The sequence below is a fragment of the Scyliorhinus canicula genome, chromosome 6 (assembly GCF_902713615.1).
Source record: "Scyliorhinus canicula chromosome 6, sScyCan1.1, whole genome shotgun sequence".
NCBI classification, from domain to species: Eukaryota; Metazoa; Chordata; class Chondrichthyes; order Carcharhiniformes; family Scyliorhinidae; genus Scyliorhinus; species Scyliorhinus canicula.
Window position 1 is genome coordinate 209,773,608 of NC_052151.1, and position 27,598 is coordinate 209,801,205.

General features: G+C 48.3%; 1 protein-coding gene across 1 annotated transcript in view; it reads left to right on the forward strand.

The window, feature by feature from the left end:
• LOC119968004 overlaps nucleotides 1-11,430 on the forward strand; it is a 185,773-nt gene extending 174,343 nt beyond the window's left edge. Inside the window, exons 22-26 of the mRNA XM_038801105.1 lie at nucleotides 4,310-4,480; nucleotides 8,976-9,146; nucleotides 9,962-10,132; nucleotides 10,264-10,431; nucleotides 10,568-11,430. Coding sequence (XP_038657033.1) covers nucleotides 4,310-4,480; nucleotides 8,976-9,146; nucleotides 9,962-10,132; nucleotides 10,264-10,431; nucleotides 10,568-10,676 — 790 coding nt within the window. The 3' untranslated portion in view covers nucleotides 10,677-11,430. The remainder of the gene's footprint in view (nucleotides 1-4,309; nucleotides 4,481-8,975; nucleotides 9,147-9,961; nucleotides 10,133-10,263; nucleotides 10,432-10,567) is intronic.
• The last annotated feature ends 16,168 nt before the right edge of the window (nucleotides 11,431-27,598 follow it).

A 27,598-nucleotide genomic window follows, 5' to 3' on the forward strand; every position in this document is an offset into this window, starting at 1 on the left:
GCTGGGTCAGCAGTGCCACGTGGGAGGCAGTGCCAGCATGACAAGGAGGACTGCCGTCCAATGTGGGGAAAAAGACTAAATAGCTACAAGGTTAAGTTACCACCTCTCTCCGAGCATCAGTTCTGCTTGCCACCCACAAGCACCAACCCCCAATCCACTGGCTGGCACCTCCCACATTCCCCACATCCGATCGACGTACTTGTTTCTCAGAAGCCCCTGGCACCCACCTGCACAACCCCTTATTGTCCAGGTGCAGTGCTCGCACATGTCACCTGTTACAGCCACCCCAACCCATCAAGCACACAGCTCACAATGCCCTCTCTTTGTCCCCGCAGGAGAGGATAGGCCATATTAAACGGAAAAGGGGGCGGAATCCCAGAGATTCTAGTCCACACCCCTTATGAGGAACAGGCCCTGGAAATCGCAAGTGCATGTGGAGTCACCGACTGAGAGGTGAGGATCCACTGCCCCTTCACCCAGGTGACTTGTCTCAACTGAGTTGTTCATCAGACAAAATGATCCTTCCCCTCACTGACATAGTCTCGCAGGACCACCATCTGGTGAGGCCGTGCCGTCCGGAGTCATCCCCTGCCACCCAAGAGAACACCTCTAAGTAGGGCTCCGAGAAGACCACAGGAGAGGAGTCACGGCTATTACCCACCCTTTCCACCAGTGCAGAGACACATAGCTGGGTGGGCGACATTAGTGGAAAACCTTGAGCACGATCTCCATGTCTTGAGTAATGCTGTTCAGGGCATAGCTCAGTCTGTGAAGACCACGGCTGAGGGCCTCGGCATCATTGCCCAGTCATTGAGTAACGTGGCCCCAGACAGGGGTGGACATTACCAAGTCACTTCAGACCATGGCCCAGCCTCTGAGGAGCATCAGGGTGTTGACACTATAGGTGCAGACAATGTGGAGTCTCCAGGACTGGCAGCACCAGGTAACTCAGAGGCCTCTGGAGCTTACTCCAGCTGCCCCTCCATCCAAATTAGTCCCCCAGGGCCCTACTGGCACTGTCGGGGAGGAGGAAGTGCTGTAGGCCAACCGGGGGTTGCCACCAAGAAGGCAACGACAGGCTCCAGTTCTTCCGAATCCTCCTTGCTGACACCGGCGCATCTCGAGGGCAGCGGGCAGAACAGGGTGGCACGGCAACACCACTGAAACTAGTATGTCGGACGGTGTTCCAGGCCTCCAGAGGACATCTGCCAAGGGCATCAAAGGCCACAGAGTGTAGAAAGCATCAGGCTACCTCCACCTCTGATGTGAAAGATCAAGAAGAGTGAGGAGCACCGTGTGGGCACTGGCCAGGTCACTATCTGCAGCTAGGGGGAATGGAAATCTCACCGTTAAAATGTGTCGCATCTCACGTATATGAAGCCTCTGTCATGTTAATCTTCACAGTGGACTTCCCTGCTCCCCCACCCCCGGCACAGTGGTCCAAAATCAAACACCCCCAATGCAGGCCCCGTCCAGAGGATGGGGGTGTGACGCGCTGTCAGCAGACAGGCAGGAGTCCGACTTTGGCAGAAACTGAGCAGCACCAGAGCTTTCCTCACAGTGAGTGATCATCGCTCTCCTGCCAACTCCGGCCCATCACCCTGCAGTGATGTTGCACAGACCCTTGGAGGGGTAACATGCTGGTTGGGGCTGGGAACATGGGAGGGGGAAGGGCAGCGAATGGTTGGGGGGGGGGGGGGGGAGGGATTGGGGAGGGGAAGGGGGGGGGATTGGGGAGGGGAGATTGGAATGAGGTAAGGAATGGTGGTGAGTGGGGATTGGGAGAAGGAATGGTGGTGAGAGGGGATTGGGGGAAGGAAGGAGAAATGGCGTAGGGAGGGCGATTGTGGGGAGGGAGAAAATGGGAAGAAGGGGTCTGGGGGAGGGAGCGGTAAAGGGGGGAGGGAGAAAGTGCAATGCGGGGGATGGAGGGGAAATGGAGGAAGGGAGGGTGGGGGGGCGTTGAGGAATGGAAGGGGATGGGGGAGCGAGAAAATAGGAGGAGGCGGATGGGGGAGGGAGTGAAATGGGAGGGAGGAATGGGGACGAGGGGAAAATGGGGGAAGGGGATTGGGGTGCGGGAGGGAAATGGTGTGAGGGTTTGAGCTGATGGGCACAGCCTCGTCCTAGGAGAATCTGGAGATAGAACATAGAACAGTACAGCACAGAACAGGCCCTTCGGCCCTTGATGTTGTGCCGAGCAATGATCACCCTACTCAAACCCATGTATCCACCCTATACCCGTAACCCAACGGGTATGTCGGACCCTCGCCATCACCTATCCTCCATCTGCCGGCTCTTTCTTTGACTTGTCCTCCAGCCCCTCCTGGCCAACCTCATCCTCCTTCTCAGATGATTCCGGATGTCCCTCCGCATCCTCCATGATCATTGCCAAGTTCCCCCCCTCCCCTGCCCTGAAAGGTCTTGGTCCTTTCTCCTTCCCCCAGAACACACAATAGGAATACCCCACCATCCCCAGAGTGGGACTCCCCAGAGGGCCCGCCCAAACACTGCACCCTGGCAAAGTCAATCTGTCGCAGGGGGAATGCCCAGGCATGCCCCTTTCTCCCTGGGGCAATACTTACTCAGGTCCCCCCCCCCCCCCGTCCCCCCTGCCCCCACTGGTGGGAACCACTCGATTGTTTCCCACCTTTAGAAAGCTGTTGTAAACCTCACTGACCGGTTTCAATATTGTGGGGGGATCATGTGGCAGGGAGGCCTGTTAAATGCAGTTGCCCATTTCTCAGCGGCGCATCGTTCGCTGGTAGCAGGGTTCTATACTTCCACCACTTGTCAATAGGATTTTCCATTGAAGCTACCGTACGCCGCTGGGAAATCCATGGGTGGAGGTGTACTGCCAGCAGGGAAGGAGAATCTGACCATTATGTGGCCTGGATTCTCCATTGCAAGTCTGCCCCACTACCGCTGCCAGTGAGAGCGGATAATGTGGTGCTCAGCCAAAGCTCTATTCACTGCAGTGGGAGCAGAATCCCAGCAGCATGAATGAACAGAGAATTCTGTGCAGTATTAATATTTAACAGTGTGAGTATAATGCAGACGGGCAGAAATGCAAATCAGGAAAAACCTGGGACACGATTCACCGGCCTCGTCGCACCCGACTCGAGATCTAGCACGAGATCTTGCGAGACGCCACGAGCCGCCATTGATGCCAGGACCCACAGTTCCATATTCAAGTGAGTAGTTAGTCTCGCTTGAATATGTCTACGCCGGAGTTACCCAAAGCGTGGGATTGAACGGCCCCCGCTCTGAGACCCTGACCAGAGGCTGTTTAGTACTCGTTTCCACAAACAAGATCCCGGTGTTCTGGCATTTTGGGGGTCTCCTAGGTGATTGGGGGTTCCCGAGTGGTATCCTGATGCTCCCGATGTTACACGGGCACAGTGGCATTGGAACGTTGGCAGGGCAATGCTGGTGATTATAGGAATACCTGGTCCAGAATTCCCTGGCTGTTGGAATTCTCTGTTCCCACCGGCAGCGCACCCCCGCCCATAGGTTTCCCGGCAGCATGGGATGGCTTTAATCGGAAATCCAGTTGACAAGTGGTGGGAAGAGAGAATCCGAGTAAGAGTCAGGTGGGGCACTGGAGAATCCCAATGTTATGGGAGAGGCGTTTTCAGAACCCCGAAATGTATTATGGAGTTCAACCAACCTCCCCCTTTAATGGATTATTAGCTTTTGAAGCACTCGGCTTGTTCTCCAGGTGTAGTATTACAATTATGGACACGTGGGTTTTTAAACACAAAACAATGTTTATTCCATGAACTCAACTTAACCTTTTAAATAAACATTGGATCACTTAACACCCCTTACTTCAAAGATAACCCCAAAAATAATACTAAATAATCCTTCAGTTGTTCCTTTAAACATCCAAGAGACCTTTAAACAGAAACACATCAGGTTAAAGACATTACTATTATTAAATCACCCAAATGATTCAGAGATAGTCTTTCATGGCAGAGATCACAGCAGATCCAGCTCACTGCAAACACAGACACACCCAAGCTCTTTTCCTCAAAACTGAAACCAAAAACAGAAGTGAGCTCAGCTCAACTTCCCCCACCCTCTGACATCACTTCAGTAATATGAGCTGCTCCATTTCTTAAAGGTACATTGCTTAGACATCAATTTCTTAAAGGTACTCTCACATGACACCAACCTGATCTGAAGTCTATTGAAGTAGATATCATGGGCGACCAATACAGTACAGTCTATCTTTAACCCTCCGCATGTCCAATTTCACTCTTCTGTACTTCATCCAGATTTCTATTACTCTCTCTCTGATCTCCAGGTTGGATAATAACACTCTCACTGATTATTGTGCGAAGGATCTCGCCACCGCTCTCAATACAAACCAGTCACTGACAAACCTGAACCTGAGTAATAATAAACTGGGAGATCCAGGAGTGAAACTACTATCCGTGGCTCTGAGGAATCCAGACTGTAAAATACAGAAACTGTGGTATGTATCAAACTGAGAGATTGTGTTTATAATAACTGGATGCCTTGACACTATTAATTATTTTTAGTGACTGCATCAGTAATCACTACATCTGCCCCGTACTATATTAACGTTAGTAATGTGGGCTTTTAAGGATCGGGAGATTATACAAAATATCTAGTCGCCAAGCGGAATCCTCCGGATCGGCGGCAGCGCCCACACGCCAAGGGCATGGAATGGCACAATGAGAAACCCCATTGGCCGGTTGGCAGGACAGAGAATCCGGCCTCCTATGCTCCACCGTACAGCCGATGATAAAAGGCCTCAAATATCCCTTTTTTATCTCCCCCGACTCCGTGACCACCTAACCCCCTCAAATCTTTCATCCGACCAATCTCCCTCTGTGCCACCTGCTGCCTCAACTGATGTGCAAGCATCCTGCTGGCCTTTCCCCCATGTTCGTCCGTCGCCCCCTGACCCGACACAACTGCCCCACCTCCTTCCCCTATAGACATGAGCTGAAACTCCTTCTTCTTCTCCTTTAGTAACGCCTCCTCAGATCCTCTGGTCCACCTCCAGAATGGCCTCCACTAACCTTTGCCTTTCTAGCCGCTCCCCCTTCTCTTTATGCACCCAGATCGAAACTAACTCCCCACTGATCACCCCCTTCAGCGCTTCCCACACTACAGAGGCGAAACCTCGTCCATCCTGTTTAGCTCCACTTAGTTTGGTGTAGCCACCCTTATCCTTTCACAGTTCACCTGATCAGCCAGCAGCCCCTCCGCTGTACACTTTAAAAATTTTTTTAGAGTACCCAATTATTTTTTCCAATTAAGGGAAAATGTAGCGTGGCCAATCTACCTATCCTGCACATCTTTGGGTTGTGGGGGTGAGACCCACGCAGACGTGGGGAGAATGTGCAAACTCCACACAGACAGTGACCCAGGGCCGGGATTCGAACCTGGGACCTCAGCGCCGTAGGCAGCAATGCTAACCACTGTGCCACCGTGCTGCCCTTGCAGCTGTACACATGACACCAGCATGTGCTACCTACCTGGTGCCAGGGTCAAGAATGTCACTGTGTGGCTGCAGCACATCCTTCAGGGTGAACAACCAAGGGTTGTGGCCGATATTGGTACAAACGACATAGATATAAAATGGGATGATGTCCTAAAAGCAGATTTTCGAGCAGGACCTCAAAAGCAGTAATCTCAGGATTACTCCCAGTGCAACCTGCTGGTAGGCACAGGAATAGGTGGATTGAGTGAGGTGTAGAATCAGAGAACACAATTTCAAGAGAAGAGGTAAGCCACTCGGGACCGAGATGAGGAGAAATTCATTTCCTCAGAGGGTTGTGAATGTTTGGAATTCCCTGCTCCAGAGGTCTGTGGAATCTCAATCAATGAGCATGTATAAAGCAGAATTGAACAGATTTCCAAATACCAATGATATAAAGGGATGTGGGGATAGTTTGGAGAAAAGCATTGAAGCCACTGATCTGCCATGATTGCCTTGAAGGGCGGAGCAGACTCAACAGACTGAATTGCCTATTCCAGCAAAATATCAAAATGAATAAGCTCTCAGACTCTGTAGCTCTGAGGAATCCAAGTATAAAATACAAAATTATGTGAGATTGTGTTTATGACAGCAGGGTGTCTAACACTGAACAGTATCATCAAGTATCATATCATGGTGTTATTAGTAACTAGTGCAAGCTGCATTTATATAGCATCTTCAATCCAGTAAATCAGGATGTCTTGTGTCACAATTGGTGGCATCCCGTACTCTAAATCAGAAAGTCTTGGTTCAAGTCCCACTCCAGGATTCATGGCAAAGGAAGCTGCGTTGTCGTGCGTCCTGAAGGCTCCTTGGAGAATGCTTACCCGAAGATCAGAGGCTGAATGCCCTTGACTGCTGAAGAATCGCCGAGCAGAAACATATAGCCAAGTTCCGCACACTGGCCTCAACTGGGACCTTGGATTCATGTCGCATTACATTCACCTTCCACCATCTGGCCTGGGCTTGCCAAATCCTACCAACTGTCCTGGTTTGAGACAATTCACACCTCTTTAACCTGGGATTAGCCCTCTCTCTGGATCTGTAAAGACTTAATTACCTGCAAATGCTCGCGTTCAATGTATCGTCTTGCATCTTTTATATATATATATATATATGTTTCTGGAACCTACCTCTTCATTCACCTGAGGGAAGGAGCTGTGCTCCGAAAGCTAGTGATTCGAAACAAACCTGTTGGACTTTAATCTGGTGTTGTCAGACTTCTTACTGTGCTCACCTCAGTCCAACGCTGGCATCTCCACATCACAGATATTAACAACTTCGCCTTGGAGACACCTAAAAATGCGAATTCAGCCTGGTGAAACTACAAGCCAGGACTGTGTGGATTCCATATAGCCTGTGGATGCAGCATATGATAGTTGGAGCATATCCACAACCAATGTGTTAGATCAAAGCTCTGCAGTCCTGCCACATTCAATCCTTAATGCTGGTGGACAATTAAGCAACTTTCAGGAGGAGGAGGTTCCACAACGATTTTCATCCTCAATTATACGGGGGGTGCCGGCACATCAGTGCGAATGGCAAGGACAAAGCATTTGCAACCACCTTCAGCAAAAATAAAAGTGGATGATCCATCTCAGTCTCCTCCTGTGGTCCCCAGCATCATAGGTTTCAATATTCAACCAATTTGATTGACTTTACATCACTTCAGGAAACGGTTGAAGGCACAGGATACTGCAAATACACTTACAATTTTTAACAACAGCACACAAGATGTGTGCTCCAGAATTAGCTGTGCCCAATCGCCAAGGTGTTCTGGAACATGGACAACATTGGCAACTGAGCGACGATGTAGAAACGTTGCCCAGGTAATTCCTGTTCAGAAACAGTATGACAAATCCAATGTGGCTCATTACTGCTCCATCCACCTTGTCTCAACCATTGTCAAAGTGATAGAAGGTGACATTAGCAGAACTATCAATTGGCACTAACACTGCAATAGCCTGCCCACTAATGCTCAGTTGTGTTTAACAAGGGCCACTTATACCTGACCTCTAAAATAATCAAAACATGGAACTCGAGGTGAAGTGAGAATGCCTGCCTTTGACATTGGAAATGCCTCCCCAGCACTGGAAAAGAATCAAGCAAAATGGGAATCAAGGGGAACACTCTCCACTAGTTGGAGTCACGCCTGCCAAAGGGAAGGTGCTTCTGGTTGTATTTTGATCTTCTTCATCCCAGGACATAGTTAAAAAGGTTTCTCAGGATAGTTTCCTCGGCTCAATCTCAGCTGCTTCATCATTAACCTTCCTTCCAGCATAAGGTCAGAGTGGGATATTTGCTGATGATTTCACAATATTGAGCACGATTCGGGACTCTTCAGATACTGAATAAGTCCATGAACACTTGCAGCGACATCAGGATGTTCCCTGGGCTGGAGAGTTTTGGCTATGAAGAGATTGGGTAGACTTAGACTGTTTTCATTGGAGCAGAGGAGATTGAGGGGATAACATAATTGAGATGTATAAAATGATGAGGGGCATAGATAGAGTAGACAGGAACCAACATTTCCCCTTGGTGGAGGGGTTAATAACCAGGTGGCATAGATTTAAGGTAAGGGGCAGGAGGTTTAGAGGGGATGTGAGGGAAAACCTTTTTACCCAGAGGCTGGTGGGAATTTGGAATTTGCTGCCTGAAAGGGTGGTGGAGGCAGAGACCCCCGAACATTTAAGAAGTATTTAAATGTGCACTTGCGATCACAGGGCTATGGGCCAAGTGCTGGAAAATGGGATTAGAATGGTTAGGTGGTTGTTTATAACAGGCGTAGACGCAATGGACCGGAGGGCCTTTTCTGCGCTGTATTATTCCACAACTCTATATGCGGGGAAACGGGAACAGGATACTGAGTTGGATAATCAGCCATGATCGTATGGAATGCCGGAGTAGGCTCGATGGGCTGAATGGCCTCCTCCTGCTTCTATTTTCTATGTTCCTATGCTCCATCTCAGCAGTTCAGATGTCAACTCTGACTGACTGGGACCCTCCACAGAGAGACTGACGCGTTTCTGACAGTCAATGCTGCTGCCTGGGCATTGCCAGCGGCTGAATGGGGATGACGTTTCCACCAATTTCACTGTCATCCTTATTCATATAGAAGGCTGTAAGTTTCTAACATTGTACATTTTTATTTTCTTTGATAAAGTAAAGTTGCCATAGTCCCCGGTGACCAGAGTCTGCTTTTCCCTTTGAAGGGGAGATCTGACTGCTGGTGATTTAACCTGAGGATCACCACACCTCAGGCGAGGGGCAAGTTTGAGCGGGTGGAGCCTTCTTAAATAACCTCAGCCGGTATAGGAATTGAACCCGCACAGTTGGCCCTACTCTGCATTACAGATTAACTGTTCAGCTAACTGAGCGAAACTAGCCATTGCTATAAGCCGTGTTATTTTAAATGTTGTGGATTTCCCTAATTCTTCTTCTATCTCACTCTGATTTCTAGTTTATGCGATGTCACTCTCACACATTGCTGTGCTGAGGATCTCTCCTCCGCTCTCAGTATAAACCAGTCACTGACGGATCTGAACCTGGGGAATAACAATCTGGGAGATTCCGGAATGAAACTACTGTCTGCGGCTCTGAGAAATCCGGCCTGTAAAATACAGAGACTGAGGCAAGTAGCAGACTTTGTGAAATTGTGTTTTAAAGTCAGTCCAGCCCTTCCAGCCTCCAGATGGTCCTCGCAGGAATCCCGGACAAGGTGCAGAGATTGCCCACAACAGTTCAGCTTATGTTGAGCAATTACTGTGTCTCCTCTCCCACCCCCAACACCGCCAAACTTTGATTTAAAGTCGGAGACTTCAGATGGTTCCGACTTAGCAAAATACTTACTTGGAAACGTTGAAAGGATTAAAACCCATTCAAACGCCTGGGTAACTATGATAGGGACCCCAACCTGACCATATCCCACTTCCAAACAACAATTAAAGCCCGAACAGTCTGCCCCACAGACTCCCCGGCTACGCCCCGCGTTTTACAACTATAACAAAACAAACCCGGAGCTCTCCCTACACCCCTCCCCACCCCGCTGCCATTTTACCACTCTTTAAAGAAGTCAATGAATAACCTCCACCTCAAGAAGAACCCCTCACCTGTGCCACTTATTGCAAACTTTATCTTTTCCAAGTGCAAGAAACTCTGCCAAGTCGCGCAGCCACACTGTCGCTTAAGGCGGCTCTGGGTCCCGCAACCCTAACAATAGGGGCGGCACGGTGGTACAGGGATGTCATGGTGGCACAGTGGTTAGCCCTGCTGCCTCACAGCGCCGGGGCCCAGGTTCAATTCCTACCCCGGTCAATGTGTGGAGTCTGCACGTTCTCCCTGTGTGCGCGGGTTTCCTCCGGATGCTCCGGTTTCCTCCCACACTCCAAAGATGTGCAGGTGGATAGGCCATTCTAAATTGCCTGTTGTTTTTGTCATGATCCTCAGGCTAAATGATAATACCCTCACAGATTCTTGTGCAGAGGATCTCGCCTCTGCTGTGAGTACAAACCTGTCGCTGACGGATCTAAATCTGAATATGAATAAGCTGGGAGATTCGGGCATGAAGCTACTGTCTGCAGCTTTGCAGAATCCGGACTGTAAAATACAAAGGCTGGAGTAAGTAACAGACTGTGAAAGTGTTTTAATAACTGAGTATCGGATGCTGTACATTATCAATAGCAATAATTGTCGTCTTAATAAGCACGGCACTCACTCTCATTCCTGTTATGTCTCTCACTGATCCCCAGTCTCGGACAGAATGTTCTCACAGATTCTTGTGCCGAGGATCTTGCCTCTGCTCTCAGTACAAACCAGTCCCTGATGTCTCTGAACCTGAATTCAAACTCCTTCACAGACCAATCTGTACCTGCTCTCCGCCACCTCATACAGACTTGCAGGAGCCTGGAGCAGATCGTGTGAGTGTTCCTGTCAATATATATGTGGGTTTTCAACCACGTTGATGATTAATATTTGTCTGTTGTTATTGAGATATTAACTACAGTCTCCTGCTATTTGCCCTGCTGTTTAATCTATATATTTAATCTGTTTCAGGCTCGTGAGCAATCGGTTCAGTCCAAATGGAAAAAGACAGTTGGAGTCGCTGCAGGAATTCCGACCTCGACTATATGTGACATGTGAATATTCCAATTTAGCAACATGACCGATCTGATTCTCTGAACATTTCAATTTACAGACATCCCCGCTCTCATTCTGTGACCATTTTTCTCTGATTCCTTTAACCGGCCAGGCTCCAGGTTGAAATCCTATTGGCCGTTTCCCAGTTTCCAGCTGGAGTTGAGTGAGTGTCATCTCCCATTGTGACATCAGAGGCCCAGCAACAGGGTCACCAGACTCCGCCTCCCGACCCCACCAGACTCCGCCTCCCGACCCCACAGCGCTGTAATCCTGGGGTTGGGGGTAAAGGTATCAGTTTGCAGTGACCCTGCCGGGAAGTGAACCTGTGTGGGTTCAGGATGGGGGCAGAGTGTTCAGCTGGGATAGATCCCACCGGCCAATAGGGACAAACACTCAGTGCATGCAGATGTTTCATCAGATTTTTTAACAAGGGAGTTAGACGGAAAGCTGCAATGCTTTTCTGTCTCCCTAAGTAAGAAAATGACAGTTTCTGAACCAATGGGCTGGATTCTCCGTTCTGGAGACTAAGTGCTGACGCCGGAGAGAATGTGTCAACTTTCACGACAGGAAATTTGGCGTCGACCCCATACCAATTCCAGTACCAGTGAGGGGCTATCACTGGCGCCAAGTGAAAGGCCCGCGGATCTTGCCATAAACGGCCGCCAATGGCGCCGAGGTCCCAGGTTCGATCCCGGCTCTGGGTCACTGTCCTTGTGGAGTTTGCGCATTCTCCCCGTGTTTGTGTGGGTTTCACCCCCACAACCCAAAGATGGGGTAGGTGGATTGACCATGCTAAAATTGGCCCTTAATTGGAAAAAAATGAATTGGGTACTCTAAAATTTTTTTTTTAAAAACAGCCGCAGAATGGCCGGGTCCCGGACCGAGCATGCGCACGGCTGACGACTTGCACCGGTCGCACCGTACAACATGATTCTGGCCGTGTGTGTAACCTAACCTGTAAACCGCGATCCCACAGCCCACCCCGTGTCCACCCTCCTTAGCAGGAGCCCTCCGGCCAGCGGTACGGATCCCGTCGAGTGTGGCAGCGCTGGACACAATCCGCAGCCGGCACTCTAGCTGAGACCACATGTGTCCTGCATCGTCGGGAATTCGGCCCTTGGGGGCGGAGCATCTTGAGTGAGGTGTTAACAGCCTTGTGTCTGCGCGCGGTGCACGTCATGATGACGCCGGTTTGGAGGGGGCGGAGAATCGCAAACCGCCGTCAAACTGGCACCGGCCCCGATTCCGGAATCGGTTCTCTGCCCGTTTGCTGATGCAAGGGGAATCCCGCCCATAGTATTTAATGCAGACTATTGATATTGCTATTGATATTGCTGTCATGTACACACTGAAGGGCACGTTTCTGAACTGGAATGACATACAGGCCTGTAATTGTCAAATAAAGAAGTTTATCAAGTTGTGTAAGTTGAGTGACCCAGTGTAAAGTACATTGCAGTAAATGGACATGATCTATATAGGAACTCACATTCTGAACCACTGTGTGCCTAATGCGGGGGCGTAGCCGGGGTGTCTTTGTGGTAGTCTGTTTGGGCTTTCATCATTGTTTGGAGGTGGGATTTAGTCGGGTTGGGGTTTAGTGTGGGGTGGAGTGTAGTCAGATGGTGGGAAGCGAGATGTAGTCAGGTCAACGTGTAGTTGTGGTCTGAACACAGAGCAGGATCATCAGCATTTAAACAGAGAGAAAATAGTTTGCTGTTCTGGGTCAGGTTCCTTAGGATGTAACTCTTGTATTGATACTATTTTGTATTGTGCGCAGTTTCGGTGTCCTTACCTGAGGAAGGATGTTCTTGCTGTGGAGGGAGTGTAGCGAATATTTACCAGGCTGATTCCTTGATGGTGGGACTAAATCGGTTAGGATTATATTCATTGGAGTTTAGAAGGGGGGAGGGGATCTTATAAAATTCTAAAGGGGTTACACGGTAGATTCAGAAAGAATGTTGGCGATGGCGGCGGAGTCCAGAATCACCGGTCATAGTTTGAGGATGAGGGATCAATCATTTCTGAAGAATTTTCTTCACCCAGAGAGTGGTGAATCTGTGGAATTCGCTACCGCAGTGAGTAGTTGAGGACAAAACGCTGTGTAATTTCAAGAAGGAATTAGATTTGGCTCTTGGGATCAAGGGATCTGGGGGAAGGCGGAATCAGAGAATTGAACTTGGATGATCAGCCATGATAATGAATGGTGGAGCATGTTCGAAGGGCTGAATGGCCTTTTCCTGCTTCTGTTTTCCATGTATGTTTCTACAGATATTGATGGACCTGCTGTACATTACATTATTTCCTGCTTTATTTTACATTCCCCATCATCATATACAGTTTGTTTATTCTCTCCTCGCTCTAGTATAATAAATGGCAAAGTTCCACTGGATTCATTAGACTTCAAAAGTCAGGGAAAGGGACCAACAATTTGTAATCAGCAATGACCAAATTCAAATAATATCACACAGGAAAGATGACTGGGTTTTAGATATGACCTGGAATCACAGACTGACAGATCAAGGAGCAGAGGGATAAGACTCCATGGTTTAATGTAAAAATCACACCAAAGGTATTAAATTCATCAACATCCAGTAAAGAGGAATTAAGATTTATATTCTGTAAAGAGCAGGAATAAAAATAATTTTATAGCATCTGTCACATACTTTTGTGATGCGACCACTGACTCCCAAATTGTGATGAAATAAATGGTCGTTAATGGAGTAGATTTCTGGTTATCGGGGAGGGGAGTGTATTGGTTAAGATGTTGGACTGTCAATCCAGACTGACTGTTCAAATGACAGTTTGAGAATTTAAATTTAGTTCAATAGAAACTGGATTTTCAATAGAAACTGTTGTCAGTGGTCATTAATCAGTCTGAGATTTTGGAAATGAAACGTGCCGTCCTTATCTGGTCTGTTCTGTGTCTGACTACAGACCCTCTCCAATGTAATTGACTGTTATGTTAGCTGCGTGTGAAATGCCCTAGAAATCGGCTTAGTTTTATCAAATAGTTACATCAACGACTTAAAGGGTGGCACCGTGGTTAGTACAGTTGCCTCACAGCTCCAGGGTCCCAGGTTCAATTCTGGCCTTGGGTGACTGTGTGGCGTTTGTACGTTCTCCTCTTGTCTGTGTGGTGCCTCCCACAGTTCAAAGATGTGGAGGTTAGGTGGTAACTGGAATTTCCCCATAGTGTCCAAAATGTTAGGTGGGGTTACTGGGCTATGGGGAGGGGGGCGGGAGACATGGGCTTGAGTGGGGTGCTCTTTCCAGAGGCTGGTGCAGATTCAATGGGCTGAATGGCTTCCCTCTGCTTCTATTTTCTAGGTTCCTATGCTCCATCTCAGCAGTTCAGATGTTAACTCTGACTGACTGGGACCCTCCACAGTGAGACTGACATGTTTCTGACAGTCAATGCTGCTGCCTGGGCATTGCCAGTGGCTGAATGGGGATGACGTTTCCACCAATTTCACTGTCATCCTTATTCATATAGAAGGCTGTAAGTTTCTAACATTGTACATTTTTATTTTCTTTGATAAAGTTGCCAAAGTCCCCAGTGACCAGAGGCTGCTTTTCCTTTTGAGGGGGAGAGCTGACTGCTGGTGATTTAACCTGAGGATCACCACACCTCAGACGAGGGGCAAGGTTGAGACGGGCCCTTCATGAAATTCCATGAATGAAATAGCCCAACAGCAACATCTCCGAGCATGTCGAGTAGACAATTAATGACTTTACCAGTGACACCCACAACTGGGATCCTTGGACTGGATAATGAAAGGTTTCTGTGAGGCTGCCGATTTCTAATGTCAGTTTCTCACCAGAGCAGCAAGTTGAGGGATACATGTCCATGCAGACACCAGGGAACTCTCCATATCTCCTTATGTTGGAGTGGATGGGAACTGTTGTATCCACTTCATAGAACCATAAAACCCTGACAGTGCAGAAGGAGACCATTTGGCCCATCGAGTTTGCACCGAGCATCTGAAAGAGCACTCCATCCAAGCCCACATCCCCACCCTATTCCTATAACCCTTCAATCTCACCTACCCACTTGACACTAAGGGACAATTTAGTATGGCCAATCCAACTAACCTGCACATCTTTGGACTTGAGCCGACAGAGGGCGCCATGGATTAACACCTCATCGGTGAAAGCAACAGTCAATGGACAAGAGAATCGGGCCGAGTACAAAATTCACGGCCCATTTACTATCCCCCATTTTGGGCAAACTCCCCAAGATAAACCTACCCTCTAATCAACAGTTTAGACAAACAGAATACTGAATGGATTAATTAGATTCCTCAATAGTTGATATTAAATGAATCTCCCCAATCTGCTGTATTCTCAGACACTGAACTAAACCATAGTTTGATAATCATTGATCTAGTGAATGGTTTCTGATGGTGACAGACTCAGCTGACAACCTCCCTCACTCATTGTGTTATCCACCTCCCTAATAATTCTGTTATTAATGTTGCTGGATGACCCTGTCTACAACTATTTTTACTGATTGTTTATATATTCAATGTTTAAGTTATGATAATCGTGTTATTGGGTCAATTAAACATTGCCATTGGATGATTTGCTGTCTGACTTGTCCTTTGAGGTTTTGACAAGAAAGGATTAAATCATTCACACAGGAGTGTGTGGGGATTTGAACCGAGGGTTGATGAAGTTAACGCTGACTCAATGGGAACTAGATATAGGACAATTCAGCTGAACAAAATGAGGCAGCGTTCACTTCTGGAGCTAATCTGGGAGGTAAAACATAGACAGTTCCTCGAGTGTGAGGATTGCTCTCACAGGGATGTCACAGTGGTTAGCACTGTTGCCTCACAGAGCCAGGGACCTGGGTTTGATTCTGACCTTGGGACTTGAGTGGAGTTTGCACTTTCTCCTCGTGTCTGCGCCGGTTTCCTCCAGTTGGTCTGGTTTCCTCTTGCAGTCTAAGATGTGCAGGTTATGTTGATTAGCGAAGCTAATTGCCCCTTAGTGTAAAATGTGCAGGTTAGGTGAGGTTATGGGAATAGGAGACCTGGGTTTAAGTAGGGTGCTCTTTCCAAGAGCTAGGACTGGAGACCCGATGGACCGAATGGCCTCCTCCTTCTGCACTGTCGGGGTTCTAGGAAAAGCCTATCTGGTGGCACAATCTGCAGCAGTCAGCATAAGCGTTAAACAACATGTTCCAGTTGACCTAGTGACCGTAAACAGTTGTTCTTATGACACAACCTACAGCAATCAACAGAAAGATGTTCTAACTCGGTCTCAGGACCAGACACATCAATCAGGTCTGGCACCAAATAGGGAAGGAGCCAAAGAGAAATGAAGGGTATATACCACCCATCTGCCTGGGTACACATATGTAACTTGTTTAATGTAAAATTTAAAACAGACATAATCTTTATTTGTGTCACAAGTAGGCTTACATTAACACTGCAATGAAATTACTGTGAAAATCCCCTAGTCACCTCACTCCGTCATCGGTTCGGGGAAGACATGATCCAATGTAAATGATATTATTGCCTACATGACCGCACTCTGTATAAATTGTACTTGATTCCATGTGTTGGGCAGAGTCAGCTCCGGAGGTCTATCTCTGAAGCTGTGCTCTCCAAGCGATCGTTCTGTGCCTGAGACGCCTCCAATTATTTTGTGGGAAAGAGAAAAATTACAACAATACTGTTTTGTTCCCGAATTAAGTTTCTTCTTTGTAAGCTATTAGCCAGAGGCCCTGGAGCACTGCACAGAGATAACATTACACTGCCCTGTACTCTGCTGAGCAGCTCACTCCAGCAGTTTCAGCTGTGAGATCCTGGCCATGAGGTACACTGTGTATTTCAGTCACTGGCTGTCTGTTACTTGTGAGTAAATGATTTAGCTTCTCAGCCATCTTTGCTTCCCATCAGCTAGAAAACAAGAGAATCTCTCCTCCGTGATTTGGTGTCAAAAACACGTAAAACAGGATGCGTGACTTCAAGTGTACTTGCAGGGAACATGACCTGCTCACTGCTGCCACCTTTGGTGGGAAGACTCCAACTAGCCTCATTTCCTTCTTGTTTAAAAGGCGGTGGCCCCGCCATTCTCAATCAAAGTACCAATAACAGCCATTGGTCACTCCTCCTGTGATCGGAAATGCTGCGACCGATCACTGCCTTCTGGCACCCATCTGTGACCCACATTTTGAAAAACCCTGAAATGATAGTGAAAAGTTGAAGCTGCAGTGCAGATCCCTGGGAGGCACACTAGTCGAATCCTCCCAACTTAAGCTCGTTCTGAAAATTCTCTGCCCCCTACCTTCAGGAAGTCTATATGAATAACTACATACTTAGCTGCCACATCAAGTGAAATCAGTTCCACTGGACAGGATATGTCATTCCTCAACCTGGTACCAGTTTACCAAATCAATGGCTCTATTCGGAAATCACTCATACTTCAGGGATGTCATCAAAACATCCCTAAAGAGGTCAAATATATCCCCAAACTCATGGGAATCTCTGCCGTGTAAACAACTAAAATGGAGAAGGTTCATTTGGGAATGCGTTGAACACATCAAGAGACTTCCCCAGGAATATGCAGAGGCAAATTCAAGGTAACAGAGAGCAAAAATCTTCAAACAACTCATTTATCTGACATCCCAAACATCGCCTGCAACCCATGTGTGATCGAGTCTGCAAATCTTGCATTGGCATTATCAACCATCTCAGTTCACAATGAATCAGGGTGGAAGCGAGTTAACTTTGACACAGAAGGGCTTCCTAAGGAGAAGGAGAATAATAAGGCAACCTTAGGTAGCACAGTGGTTAGCACAGTTGGGTCCCAGGTTCGATTCCCAGCTTGGGTCACTATCTGTGTGGAGTCTGCACATTTTCCCCGTGTCTGCGTGGGTTTTCTCCGCATGCTCCGGTTTCCTCCCACAGTCCAAAGATGTGTAGGTTAGGTGGACTGGTCATGCTAAATTGCCCTTCGTGTCAAACAAGGTTATGTGGGGTTACGGGGATAGGTGGGAGGTGTGGGGTTTTCGTTCCAAGGGTTGATGCAGACACGATGGGCCAAATGACCTCCTTCTGCACTGTAAATTCTATGTCTATGTCTAACTGAGTTATGGAAAAAAGGCAGACATGTCAGAAACACTGTTTGAAGGTGGCTTCATCAGAACAGTAACAGAGGGTGGCATGGTGGTTAGCACTGCTGCCTCACGGTGCTGAGGACCCGGGTTTGATTCTGGCCCTGTGTCACTGTCCGTATGGAGTTTGCACATTCTCCCTGTGTTTGCATGGGTTTCGTTCCCACAACCTAAAGATGTGCAAGCTAGGTGGATTGGCCACACTAAATTGCTCCCTAATTGGAACAAAATAATTGGGTACTCTAAAATGTATTTTTTTAAAATCAGAACAGATGCGCTGGAGGAGGAGAAACTGAGAAATGGTCTGGAGTCCTACATGAAGCAGGATGTGTGGATCTGTATTCAAGGTAGCTGTGAGAGTCGGTGGGTTTGCTAAAATGTTGGCGAAATAGAGACGGAGGGATCAGGGAAATTAAGGGAAGTGTCAGAGATGGACCAAATAAAGGTAAGAGAGGGTGGCAATTGGAAGGAAAATCGATCCATCTTTCCAGGCTCAGGCAGAGTATGATGCGACACTGATAAGAGTCATCGATGTAACAGGAAAAGAGTTGTGGGAACAGGCCTCAATAGGATCGGAATAAGGAGCATTCCACATAACCCACAAAAAGATAGTCATAACCGGGGGACATGTGGGTACCCACAGTCGCATGTTTCATTTGCAGGAAGTGAGACAAGTTTAAGAAGAAATTGCTGAGTGAGAGAACACGCTCAGCCAGGAGGAGGAGAGTGATGGTGGATGGGAATTGTTCAGGCCTCTGCTGAAGGAAAAAGCGGAGAGACCTCAGACCCTCTGGGTAGGGATTGTGGGATTGAAGGGTTTGAAGCAGTGTGGAAGTAAGTCAACTTTAATCCCAGTGGAGACTTCGAAGAAGGAGGAGGTAAATAATAGGATCAACTCAGTTCATTAGACAAAACGTATCCTTTACAAAGCCATGCCATATCTCCCTGATCAATTCATATTTGTGCATGTGCTCAGGCACTGCCCCTAACAAAGGCCCCAGTAACTTCCTGGCGACTACCCTTCTTACATAATGAAGAGATATTGATTATTTTCTAATTGAAGGGGACAAGTGCTGAACCAAGAGGAATGATGATGAGAGTATCTAAAGTCTCCTCATCTTCGTGTCATGTCTGTTACAGTATTGCCAATGTAGCCAGCTGTTAGCAGACAGAATAGACAATCAGATGAGACTGCAGTGTAAATATGGGCATGTGTCAGCAGGTGGCACCAGTCGATGTGGTTGATCTGAAATCTAACTCCAGATTTCGAGTGGCGGCCGTGGAGTGAGTGGTCGCACACAGGCCGGAGCCCAGCTTGAAGGTGTGGGGTTTTCGCCCTTTCTACCCGTGCCTTTGGTAAATTTGGCAGAAAAGTGGAGTGGAGAAAGTAAGTGAAGAAGTTCTCCCCTAGATTGGCATGTTTACTGGCTATCAAACCCGGAAAAAGACAGTGTGGGACCTGGTGAAGGTGTTGGAGGAGAATCTTGGCGCAGCACCAATTGCTAAAATGGCGCGGGAGAAGGGTCATTGTCAGTGGGAAAGCTGCAGATAGAGCAACTGATGAGCTTCAACAAGGAGGAATTTCGACAGCAAAGGAAGGAGATGCAGAGTGACTGGTAGAAGGTGATTGAGGGGCATTGGCACCTCTTTGTGGGTCGCTGGAACAGGTGGAAAAGTGCCTCGGAAGCCCAGGGCGCGACGATCCGGGAGGTGGTAAATGTGGGGCCGACGAGTGACCGGACTGTGTCTTTGGAGGGGTGGTGGAGATCCTTTTGAATCTATGCAAGTTGCTGCGGTCAAAGGTGAAGAACAGAACCTGAAGAATGTGGATCGTCTGGAGGGAGAGGAGGCCACGAATTATGTTTGGAGGATGTTGGCCAGGTTGGTGGAGAGGAAGGTGTTGGACGAGGCCTCAGCGGTGGACCGCGCCTCAGGCAGAAGCCAAGAGCAGGAGAGTCGCCACAAGCGGTGACTGTGCGGATGTACAAGTATTTGGACAAGAAGAAGATCCTGAGGTGGGCCAGGGCGAGACGAGTGTGTGAATGGGAGGGCAATCGAATCCGGATTTACCAGGACATTGGAGCAGAGCTGGCTAAAAGGCGAGCAGGATTCAACAAGGCCAAAGTACTATTCAGACGACAGATTTGGTTCGGGGTGTGGTACCCGGCCAGGCTCTTGGTAACTTCTAATGGTCGGGAATATTACTTTGGGAGGCCAGTGGAGACGGATGACTTTATTAGGGACCATAAGCTTGGGGAGAGCTGAGGGGTAGTCTGGGGTGGAGGTGTTAAGTCCCTGAAAGTTGGAATTTGCTGCCGTCAAGAGTTTGAGAATAGAGTTCATTTTCTTGCAAGAGATACATCTCCGGGTGAAGGATCAGGTCAGGCTGAGGAAGGGATGGGGGGGGGGGGGGGCAAGAATTTCACTCGGAATTTGACATGAAGTCATGGGAGGGGTGGCCATTTTATTGGGTAAGAAAAAAGGGTTTGTGGGGGCCAGGGAGGTATGGGACCCGTGGGGGTAGGTATGTGATAGTGAGTGTTAGAGGAATATACGCGAATTGGGATCTAAGATCATGCGCCACATTGGTTGGATGTGAGGCTTAGTTTGGGACAGGTCGGAGAGGCTGGGGTGGAGGTTGGATTCCGGACTTCTGGCAGACAAGGCGTTTTGTGAGAAGGTGAGAGTGACGATTAAGAACTATGTGGAGATGAATCAGAATGGGAAGGTGTCGGCGGCCACGTTCTCAGAAGCTTGGAAGGAGGTGGCCTGAGGCGATCTTATTTTGTTTAAGGCTCACCGGGATAGGAGGAGGAGGGAGGAGCAACAATGACTACTAGGCAACATAGTTGAGCTTAGATAGAACATGCTTGGTGGCCCCCACTGTGGAGTTGCCCCTGGGGCCAGACAACTTCCTGGCAGAGTTTTACAAGCGTTTTGCGACAGAGTTGCCCCGCCCCACTTGATGGGGCTGTTCAGTGAGGCAGTGGCGAAGGATGAGTCGCCAGCAATCATACCACAGGCGTCGATCTCGTTGATCCCGAAAAGGGGGAAGGACCCACTGGAGTGTGGGTCCCAGAAATCCATTTCTTTGTTGAACAAGTACATGAAAGTACTGGCGAAGGTGTTGGCATATAGTTTGCTGGAGGTAGCCTCTGAGGATCAAACTGGCTTTGTGATGGGTAGACATCTCTCCAGTAACATTAGGGGGCTGCTGAATGTAATTACACTCCATCAGCGGGGTGAGCACCTGAAGTTATTGTATCCATGGATGCGGAGAAGGCTTTTGACCAGGATCGTGGAGGTATCTGTTTCCAATTCTGGGTAGGTTTGGGCTGATTTTTCTGCCGTGGGTTTGTCTTTTGTATGTGTCCCCTGTGACTCGTGTGTGCACGAATGAGACGAATTGGTATTAATTTGAATTATATAGCGGAATGAGATAGGAGCTCCCGCTGTCACCATTGTTATTTGTGTAAACAACTGAGCCCTTGGTGATGGCCCTTCAGGCGTAGCTGAGTGACGAGAGATTGCGACGAGGTAGGGAGTACCAGGTGTCACTGCACGCAGATGACCTATTTTTTGTGTCGGACCCGTTGGAAAGTATGGGCAGAATTATGGACCTGTTGGAGAGATTTATGGCCTTTTCCAATTGTACGTTGAACAAAGCGCCAAGTGTTTCCGTTGAACATGGCTGGTGGGGGGGGGGGGAGTGCAATTTGGGGATGAGACCAATCAATGGTGGCAAGAGTGTGGTTCAGGTATTTGGGGATTCAGGCAATGTATGAATAGGCCATGATACACAGGTGGACCTTGACAGGGTTAGTGGAAGACGTTGAACATAAGAACTAGGAGCAGGAGTAGGCCATCTGGCCCCTCGAGCCTGCTCCGCCATTCAATTAGATCATGGCTGATCTTTTGTGGACTCAGCTCCACTTTCCGGCCCGAACACCATAATCACTTAACACTTAATCCCTTTATTCTTCAAAAACTATCTATCTTTACCTTAAAAACATGTAATGAAGGAGCCTCAACTGCTTCACTGGGCAAGGAATTCCATAGATTCACAACCCTTTGGGTGAAGAAGTTCCTCCTAAACTCAGTCCTAAATCTACTTCCCCTTATTTTGAGGCTATGTCCCCTAGTTCTGCTGTCACCCACCAGTGGAAACAACCTGCCCGCATCTATCCTATCTATTCCCTTCATAATTTTAAATGTTTCTATAAGATCCCCCCTCATCCTTCTAAATTCCAACGAGTACAGTCCCAGTCTACTCAACCTCTCCTCATAATCCAACCCCTTCAGCTCTGGGATTAACCTAGTGAATCTCCTCTGCACCCCCTCCAGCGCCAGTACGTCCTTTCTTAAGTAAGGAGACCAAAACTGAACACAATACTCCAGGTGTGGCCGCACTAACATCTTATACAATTGCAACATAACCTCCCTAGTCTTAAACTCCATCCCTCTAGCAATGAAGGACAAAATTCCATTTGCCTTCTTAATCACCTGTTGCACTTGTAAACCAACCTTCTGTGACTCATGCACTAGCACACCCAAGTCTCTCTGAACAGCGGCATGCTTTAATATTTTATCGTTTAAATAATAATCCCGTTTGCTGTTATTCCTACCAAAATGGATAACCTCACATTTGTCAACATTGTATTCCATCTGCCAGACCCTAGCCCATTCACTTAACCTATCCAAATCCCTCTGCAGACGTCCAGTATCCTCTGCACTTTTCGCTTTACCACTCATCTTAGTGTCATCTGCAAACTTGGACACATTGCCCTTGGTCCCCAACTCCAAATCATCTATGTAAATTGTGAACAATTGTGGGGGGATTTCAAGAGGTGGAATGCTTTACACTTAACGTTGGCAGGGAGTGTACAGGTGGTAAAGATGAATGTGTTGGCAAGGTTCATGTTTGTCTTTCAGACCCTCCTGATCATTCTCCTTAAGGTCCTTTTCCGTAGAGTGGAGACATTGATTTTGGAATTTGTATGGGCGGGGAAGGTACAGAGAGCGAAGAGGGCTCTGACAAAGGCAGAAAGAGGTGTTGGCTCTCCAGAACCTGATGTATTATTACTGGGCTGCGAATACGGAGAAGGTGAGGCGTTGGTGGGACGTGGAGATGGCAGAGTGGATTAGGTTGGAGGATGGGTCCTGCAGGAGTTCTAGTTTGAGGGCCCTGGTGACAGCCCTGTCGCCGTTAGCCCCGGGGAAGTATTCGCGGATGCAGTGGTGGACTCGACTATTAGGATATGGAACCAGTTTGGGAGTCATTTTACGTTGGATAAAATGTTGGTGTTGACGCCACTGCATGGTGTCATGTGCGAGTACCTTTAAGAAATGGGTATTTATCGAATAGCTGTAGTGGGTGTACCTTTAAGAAATGGGTGTTTATCAGATAGCTGCAGTGATGTCAGAGAGTGGGTGGAGCCGGGCTGTATGTCTCATTTGCAGGCAGCTACAGGGAGTTTTTAGTTTTGTTTTGAGAGCTGGATAGCTGCAGAGAAAACAAGCAGCTGTATAATGATCTCTGGAATCTAAAGATTGTCTCCAGATCATTTGGGTGATTTCAAAGTGATAACTGCTCTCAGTACAGAATTTAAACTGATCTCTGTGTTAAAAAGGGTCTTTTGTCTTTTATTGTTGCAAGGAAAGATTAAGGTTTACTTACAGAATATTGTGGGCGCAATTTTCCCAATGGGAGATAAAGTGCCGACGGTGGAGTGACAACAGGAGTGTTTCACTCCGGCATCGGAGGCCGCTCCTCGCCCCCTATTCTCCCACCCACAGGGGGTTAGGAGCGGCGGCATGTAAATTACGCGCGCCGGGCCTTGGCGCTTGCGTCAAAGCGGCAGCGCGTAAATGACGCGGCCGGCGGCGCTTAAATTATGTCACCCACGCATGCGCAGGTTGGCCGGCGCCAACCCGCGCATGCGCAGTTCCCGTCCTCCCCACGGGCAAGACATGTCGAAGTGATCTTGCGGGGCAGCTGAGGGAAAAGAGTGCGTCTTTTAGAGAAGCCGGCCCGACGATCGGTGGGCACAGATTGCGGGCCAGACCCCCACTGAGCACCCCCCTGGTGCTGGATCCTCCCACTCCCTCCCCCCCCCCCCCCCCCACAGGCCACACACGCAGCATTCGCACGCTGTTCACGCCGGCAGCGACCAGGTGTGGTTGGCGCCGGCGTGAAACGCTCGTATTGGGCAGACCACTCGGCCCATCCGAGCTGGAGAATCGCTGCTTCTCCGGCGAGCGGCGATTCTCCGAGCGGCCTGTCGTAAAACGCGGCACCCTGTTTTGTGGGGGAGGGGGTGGGAGAATCGCGTGTGGGTGCCGGGGCGGCGTGGCGGGAATCGCCCGGCACTCCCGCGATTCTCCCACCCGGCATGGGAGTCAGAGAATCGCACTCTTGTATCTGTGGGGATGATTGGTGTTGATAGTTGTTAAGATGTTTACTGTGGGTTTATAAAGTGTCAACTGGTTTCATAAATAAACATTGTTTTTTGTTTAAACATACTTTTAGTTCTCTGTTGCATCACACCTGTAAAATGGGCCTGTATGCTCCCCATAACCAAAACCTATTAAAAGTTATGGGTCAGGTGAACTCTATGATACATTTTGGAGTTCTCTAAACCCTGGCCCATAACAGTGGGAACCGTAGGTTTAAACCGGCGGGATGTATGGGAAGTGCAGAGAGGAGGAGCTGGAGCGGGTTAGGAATATGTTCTCGGAGGGGAAGTTTGCTGCACTGGATGAGCTGCGGAAGAGGTTTGAGTTACCGAGGAGAAGTGAGATTAGGTGCGAGACTTTGCATGGAAGGAGTTTCTGACGTTCCCCCAAATACCAGGGTACACGTTATTGGAGCAACTGCTGCTCCCTGATGACTTGGGGGAGGGAAGGATTGGGGACAGATATGGGTGGTTGGGAGATCGGGGCAAGACAATGGTGCTAAATATAGAGCATAAGTGGGAGGAGGAGCTGAGGAGGGAGATAGGATGGGGTCTATGGTGTGAGGCGATGCAGTGAATGAACTCAATCTCCTGTGGAAGAATGAGCTTGATTCAGTTCAAAGTGGTGGACAGGGTACAGATGACTGGGGCTAGGCTGAGTGGGTTCTTCCAGGGGGTGACAGACGGGTGTGAGAAGTTTCGGGATGGAACGGTGAATCCTGTTCACATGCTTTGGGGCTGTGAGAAGTTGGAGAGATTTTAGGAGGCACTGTTCTGGACATTATCCAGGATAGTGGGGGCCGAGGTCACGCCGGACCCTATGGTGGCAATGTTTGGGGTCTCAGAGGAGCCGGGGCTACTGGAGGGGAAGGGGGCCGATGTTGTGGCCTTTGCCTCTTTGATCTCCCAGCAAAGGATCCTTTTGAACTGGAGGTCAGATGCACCACCGGGAGTGGTGGCTTGGCTGGGGGACTTGTTCTACTTCCTCATTCTGGAGAAGATTACATTTGCTCAAAGGGGTTCAGAAGAGGGTTTTAAAGTATTGTGGAGACCTTTCACAACATTATTTGAGGAACTGTTTCTGGTGGGGTGGGGGGAGGGAGGGGGAAGATGGAGGGAAGGATTAAAAGGGGGAAAATTGTACAAACTGTGAATGATGTCTTGTTGGGCTGCGTGTGTTGATATTGTGTATGTTTGCAATAAAATATCTTTGAAAAAATGAAATCTAACTCATTATACATATATATTTTAAATGAATTTTATTAGGGTCTTAACATTTCATAACATACTTTGCACAACAAGACAAGACCACACAGGCATTTACAAGAATTTTGCAACCATTGTAGTTTTAACTATTATACGTGGGGAGTATCAGGCTGCAGGGCCTGTCATACACTGCTCAGAAATCGAGCTGGCAAGGTGATCGAGACAGATCCAGAAACAGTGGGAACCATAGGTTTAAGCTGGCGGGATGTATGGGAAGTGCAGGAAATACAGATAAGCAGAGAGAAAAGCTGCTGTGGGGTGGTAGCTGGACTTCCTCCAACAGGTCCGTACATATCCACAAGGTTCCCCTCACCGAGTTCATCCACAGTCAGTAACCTGTCCAGTAGTGTGCGTCCCAGAATCTAGGGGAATGTCACTGGTTCCTTGCGGAAGAGGTTTTGGACTTGGTTATATCAGGAGCTGGAATTTGTCTGTAAGCTTCCCTGGAGCCACTACTCTGCCCTCTGTGTCTCTGTCTCGATCAGTGTCCCCATATCCTGTCTCCACTTTTGAAGGAGGCGTTCATTGAGGCAGGGGTGAACTTCCATTCTGACCCATTCTGTTTTTGGTTGTTTCGCTGTTAGCTGCCTGCCTTTGACAAAGCCCACCTGATTGTCCGGGACTACCTCTGCTACGCAGCTCTCCAGCTGCCGTGCCAGGGCCTTTGCCAGGATCTTGGCATCAGTATTAAGGAGTGAGGTGCGTCTTTATGACCCACACTCCATTGGATTTGGGGCTAGATCTGTCTTTCCATGGGTCGTGTATGGTTCAAGTCCCCCACTTCCTATGCCATAGTGAGTCGGTGGGAGTCTAAGTCGTGGATTACTGCCATGGTTTTCTTAATAAAGTCAGCGTTGTCCCAGTTAGGCGGATACAATTAAATTCACGACTGGTGTTGTTGCTCGTTTTACTGGAGTGTGATTAACACGCCTCCGTTTAAAGGCCGTGTGCTTAACACGGCTATGGCTCTCTATATGTAATTATACTCGGAGTCGCCAGGTGCCGTATTTAGACACCGTCACAAGTATATCAAGGTCAGGTTCAAAGTAATAAATCTGTACACCGATTAGTAAGTCCAAACGATTGGTGTTCATTATAACAAATATAATAAATACACATGCATACGCTAAAGAGTCTAACTTACTTCTAATACTAAATACCTATCTAGACAGGACCAGGCAAGGTCAGGGAACAAGGCCTTCGTCCCGTTCTTGGTCTGCAACTCTCTGAATCGTAAGGTTGTCAAGATCTAGCAAGGTCTGGATCACGTAGCGATCGTTGTATTGGCACTTACAGTTCGATGGCTGATGGTTCAACGGCTGGTGATGAAACTGGAGTCAGGATGCGATGTAGCAAGCAAAGCAGAGCAGAGCCGGAGCAACAAAACAGACCGAACAATGTGCGGGGTCTATTCTTATAGGTCCTAGAAGTCCATGCCCCCTTGGGGCGGTTCTTTTACCTGCCAGGTATCGATTGGGCCTTTCCCAATCGATATCTTCCAAACTCCCCAATCTGAGGGTCGTTCCTCGATGGGTGGGGCGGTCCCTACGGCTCTTTGTGTTGGTTACTGTGGCGCCATTCTGTCTGGGCGTTTACGCAAAAGTATCCATTGATACTTAATAGTTTCTATTGTGCGGGGTCTGGATCTGGATCACCTCATTATTATGCAGATCTGTTTCCATTTGCACCTTTGGCTGAAACTCTGCACCTGGCCAAAAACTGGTTTCTGTACGTGCAGAATGCAAATTAGTCTTCCGCAAACTGCTTGTCCTCACTAAGACTGTTTTTCCCTGCAGCCTTAGCAGTTCTCCATTTTGTAGCCCAGTGTCCATCTTAGATGGCTACATGCCCTCCTTGTGATCCTCACAAGAAATTGTGAAGGATCACCTATGCACGTTTCCTCGAGTGCCTTTGGGTGCCCTCTTTGGGTTCCCTGACGTTAGCAAGTTCCTGGGCGTCTACGCTTTCTTTAACTATGGCAAGAAAAATTTTATCTCACATTTCTACTTGGCGCTATGTCAAAGGGGACATGCATTACCAATAACCGGGAACCTCTACCTATCACAACTACTATCCTTATCTCATTTTAAACATTTTATTACA